The following is a 5079-nucleotide window of genomic DNA, read 5'->3' on the forward strand; positions in this document are numbered from 1 at the left end:
TGAGCTCAAAGTCGACGTCTCTCCGCTTCATATCTGCCACAGTGAGGACAGCATTCACAGCAATCTCGGCCATTTGTCGGTGACAGCTGTTGACCACTTTGGAGCCCAGCGTGGTTTTTGCAGTCTGAATCAGGGGTTCAGTGTCCTTCACGTCAACAAGGACACTATCGCTGATCTTGTCCAGGTGCTCAATAGCAATGCGGGCAGCCTGCTCATAGCCGTCTGCTATTCTGATTGGGTGAATGCCTCGGTCTAGCAACTGCTCAGCTTCTTCCAACAAGGCACCAGCCAGGACAACCACTCCTGTGGTTCCATCGCCTATTTCGTCATCTTGTGATTTGGACAGTTCAACCATCAGCTTGGCAATCTGATGATCAACATCCATCATGCTTAAAATGGTGGCCCCATCATTAGTTACAGTCACATCGCCGTCCTTGTCCACCATCATCTTATCAAGTCCTAAAAGACAACACAGAGCAACAGACCATAGTCTTTTATTACTGTTCAAAATGAGTGTGCCCCTTGGCTGAGGTTACTCAGAGGCACTAGGAGGCAGGAACTGGGTCTTTGTGCCCTTAAGACTTGGCAGTATGCCTGGCAAATAGTAGGTAACATGCAAGTGTTGAAAACACCCAATATAAGTGAAATTCAAGACCACTCCTCCTTACTACATTAAAATTTTAGATCAGTAATTTCGCTGCTGAATGAAAAGTGGACCCCCCTTGCAACAAAATGGTCAAAAGAAGAGTCATAAAAATTTGCACATAAGATTCCATCTAGTTGATTATTTATCTTAGCTGTTTGGGCTACAGGCACTGAGTCAGGGATTCTTAACTTGTGAAGATGATCACAAACTTAGGAAAAATTACATTTTATTTTTATGCTTTCTAACTGAAATTTACTATTTTCATCCATTATGAATATAATAAGAGACCACAGCAGCATGGCAAGAGCTAAGACTTTTCTAAGATTGCATTACTTTTTAAGAATACTGTTACTCTAAAAAAAAAAGGCTCGGCGCCTGGGGCTCAAGTGGCTAAAGCACCAGCCACAGCCACATACACCTAAGGTGGCGGGTCTGAATCTGACCCTGGCTAAATTGCAACATAAAACAGCTGGGTGTTGTGGCAGATGCCTGGGGTTCCAGCTACTCAGGAGGCTGAGGCAAGAGAATCACCTAAGCCTAAGAGCTGGAGGTTGCTGTGAGCTATGACTCCACTGCTCTCTACAGAAGGTGATAAAGTGAGACTCTGTCTCAACAAAAAAAAAAAAAAGAAAAAAGAAAAAAGAATGCTGTTACTATTGTATTTTACACATTCAGAATAAAATGGAAAAGATAATCACCCAAGAAAAGCAGACCCTATCTCAATGAGGAGTAGCACTTAAGGGAAGTAAGGAATACGACCTTTTAAGAATTCCCACCAAGGCCAGGCATGGTGGCTCTCACCTGTAATCCTAGTGCTCTGGGAGGCCAAGGCAGATTGATTGCTTGAGCTCAGGAGTTCCAGACCAGCCTGAGCAAGAATAAGACCCTGTCTCTGCTAGATAATAGCTTGAGCCCAAAAGCCTGAGGTTGCTGTGAGTTATGACGCCATGGCACTTTACTGAGGGTGCCAGAGTGAGACTGTCTTAAAAAAAAAAAACCCACCAAAATACAGTTATAGAGAGGGGAATGTTATCTTTTTGGGAAGCTTTGAAACATTTGAATAGATTGCTTAATGAATTTACTTTTGAGTCAATAAAACCATGGGGGAAATGTAGCACTTGAAATACAGTGTCTGAAGTCTTAAGTCATCTAGAAAACAAAACTTTGAAACTAAAAATTTTGTTAGTATCTCAACTAGATGACTTACAAGGTTTTGCTTTATACTGAATGCATCTGGCCATTTTCAATTGATTTGAACATTTTCTGTAGTAAAGACCAATACATACTTAGGTTTTATAAAGACCTGGAAATAGAAAAGGGCCAACTTATAAAGCAACAATAAAATAAAATTTGTACATTTTGGTCAGGTGTGGTGGCTCACAACTGTAATCCTAGCACTCTGGGAGGCCTAGGTGGGTGGATTGCTTGAGCTCAGGAGTTCCAGAACAGTCTGAGCAAGAGTGAGACCCCGTCTCTACTAAAAATAATAAAAATTAGTTGGGTGTGGTCAGTGCCTGCACTCAGGAGGCAAGAGCCATCAGCTAGCTCAAGAGTTTGAGGTTGCTCTGATGCCATGGCACTCTACCCAGAGTGCCAGTGAGTCAGTCTCAGCTAAGATCTGTAACTCAAGGCAGCCGGCCTCACCGAAGGCCTCTGCTCTGACACAGGCGGCTGTGGCTGTCTCCCAGCAGGGGAGAAGGCAACCCAGACAGTTCTGTGCATCTCCCCTAGCACTGCTACGGGCACACAAATGAAAACACCTCTCACACTGATACCAACTTAAAAATATTGTGTGACAAAGCACCTATGCTACATTACAGCAACAGACCATAGTCTTTTATTACTGTTCAAAATGAGTGTGCCCCTTGGCTGAGGTTACTCAGAGGCACTAGGAGGCAGGAACTGGGTCTTTGTGCCCTTAAGACTTGGCAGTATGCCTGGCAAATAGTAGGTAACATGCAAGTGTTGAAAACACCCAATATAAGTGAAATTCAAGACCACTCCTCCTTACTACATTAAAATTTTAGATCAGTAATTTCGCTGCTGAATGAAAAGTGGACCCCCCTTGCAACAAAATGGTCAAAAGAAGAGTCATAAAAATTTGCACATAAGATTCCATCTAGTTGATTATTTATGTAGCTGATCCTACTAAACTAATTATATATTTTACAAATATTATCAAGGGAATTTAACATACAAACCCGGAAATTCAGCTCTCAACTAAAATATAAGATGCATGTATTTACAACTATACTAAAACCAAAGCAAACCAAAATAACAGAAACTCATGAAATCAATATGAAACCACTTTAGGCAAACAAACTGTCTTCTCTACAAATGCTTCATTGCATCTTCTAGCAAAACGTACACTTTGGAGCCCAGCGTGGTTTTTGCAGTCTGAATCAGTGGTTCAGTGTCCTTCACGTCAACAAGGACACTATCGCTGATCTTGTCCAGGTGCTCAATAGCAATGCGGGCAGCCTGCTCATAGCCGTCCGCTATTCTGATTGGGTGAATGCCTCGGTCTAGCAACTGCTCAGCTTCTTCCAACAAGGCACCAGCCAGGACTGCAAACAAGCCAACAGACCACCAGCTTAGGAAAATGCTGAAACTTTACTTTCAGTATCATCAATGCAAATGTGATGCTACCTTGGGCAGAAGGTTCCAGAATTAAGCTAGATGTAATCTTAGAAGCAGAGGTGCGTATTTTAAAAAGGGAGCCTCCCGCTTTTGTTCTAAGAGAGGTCTATTAGGTTTCCTTTTATAGACAGCGACATTCAACTTGCAGTGAAGTGAAAAATGTAACTAAAGAATGCAATGTAAGAAGAGTATTTTTTTTAAAATGGAAAAAGTCCATTATATTTTCCTGGTCTAGGGAATTCTAGTCAGTGAAATTCATCTTAGTGGTAAGATGATTTCAAAATTTACTCCCCACATCTTCCCTTCCCCTTATTTTATTGCCACAAAGATGAGGTTTGTTTTAAATCTGTGGCTCTCTAAGCACATCAAGAACAGTGCTTGGTACAAGATGATACTGAACAAATATCTGTTGAATCAAACTGAAATTTCATCTGCAGAAATGATAACCCTAAAGATCAGCTTTTTATCTTAAACATTTCAAGCTTTCAAAAAAAAGTGCAAGAGCAGTATATAATGAGCACCAGTTTGCTGCTGAACATTTTGTCATGTTTTCTCTACATGTGCATTCTCTTCTATTTGAGAATTAGTTGTAGCAATCATGACCTATCACCCTCAAGTATTTACATACAGCTGAGAATACGTGTCTGCAATGTAGTTTAATTATCACACCCAAAAAACTCAACATTGACTCTACAATGTCATACATAATCCATAATCAAATTCTTCCCCTTGTCCCAAACATCCTTATACCTTAAAAAACAAACAAAACCAAGTTAGCATCCAATTTATTGTTACATGCCACACAGTCGGTTGTCATTTCTCATTGACTAATTACCCCCAGCCTCCTTTCTGTCAGTTTTTAGAAGTTTGGAGCATGCCTTGTCTTGCAGCATGTTCTACAAGTTTCGGTTTGTCTGCTCCTAATGCTGATTCATAGTCAACACTGTCCCCAGCCATGCGAGCCCTGTGATCTTAAGCAACAACTCTTAAATGAGAAAGGATATTGTGTCTGTGCTTACCAACCACTCCTGTGGTTCCATCGCCTATTTCGTCATCTTGTGATTTGGACAGTTCAACCATCAGCTTGGCAATCTGATGATCAACATCCATCATGCTTAAAATGGTGGCCCCATCATTAGTTACAGTCACATCGCCGTCCTTGTCCACCATCATCTTATCAAGTCCTAAAAGACAACACAGTTTAGAAGGCTTTCAGGCAAAAAAAATTCAGGTGAACTACAAAAAAGGTTTGATTTTCTTTTCTTTTTCTTTGTAGAGACAGGAGTTTCACTCTATCGCCCTAAGTAGAGTGCTATGGCATCACACTGCTCACAGCAACCTCCAACTCCTGAGCTTAGGCGATTCTCTTGCCCTGAGTAGCTGGGACCATAGACCGCCTGACTATTTTTTTGTCACAGTTTGGCCGGGGCTGGGTTTGAACCCACCACCCTCGGTATATGGGACTGGTGTCCTACCCACTGAGCCACAGGCACTGCCCTTTTCTTTCTTTTTTTCTTTTTGTTATAACGCAGCTGTGCTGAGAATGAGCCCTGTGTGGTTGGTGTGCTAAGACACACAACTGCCTGTGTAACTAGTGGAGCTGATGGATGACGTCCTCAGCGAGATTCGCTTCTTGGTGGGTTTTAACAGTAAAATGTCTACTTGGGCTCGGCGCCTGTGGCTCAAGCGGCTAAGGCGCCAGCCATATACACCTAAGGTGGCGGGTTCGAATCCAGCTCGGGCTCGCCAAACAACAGTAATGGCTGCAACCAAAAAATAGCTGGGTGCTGTGG

General features: G+C 42.2%; 1 protein-coding gene across 1 annotated transcript in view; it reads right to left on the minus strand.

The window, feature by feature from the left end:
- CCT5 (chaperonin containing TCP1 subunit 5) overlaps nt 1–5079 on the minus strand; it is a 22418-nt gene that overhangs the window by 10313 nt on the left and 7026 nt on the right. The window contains exons 2-4 of the mRNA XM_023513079.1: nt 4306–4470; nt 3015–3213; nt 2–500 (exon numbers count right to left, since the gene is read on the minus strand). Of these exons, the coding sequence (XP_023368847.1) occupies nt 2–500; nt 3015–3213; nt 4306–4470 (863 nt within the window). The remainder of the gene's footprint in view (nt 1; nt 501–3014; nt 3214–4305; nt 4471–5079) is intronic.

Source organism: Otolemur garnettii, unplaced genomic scaffold, assembly GCF_000181295.1.
Source record: "Otolemur garnettii isolate 467f Iridium unplaced genomic scaffold, OtoGar3 scaffold00033, whole genome shotgun sequence".
Taxonomy (NCBI): domain Eukaryota; kingdom Metazoa; phylum Chordata; class Mammalia; order Primates; family Galagidae; genus Otolemur; species Otolemur garnettii.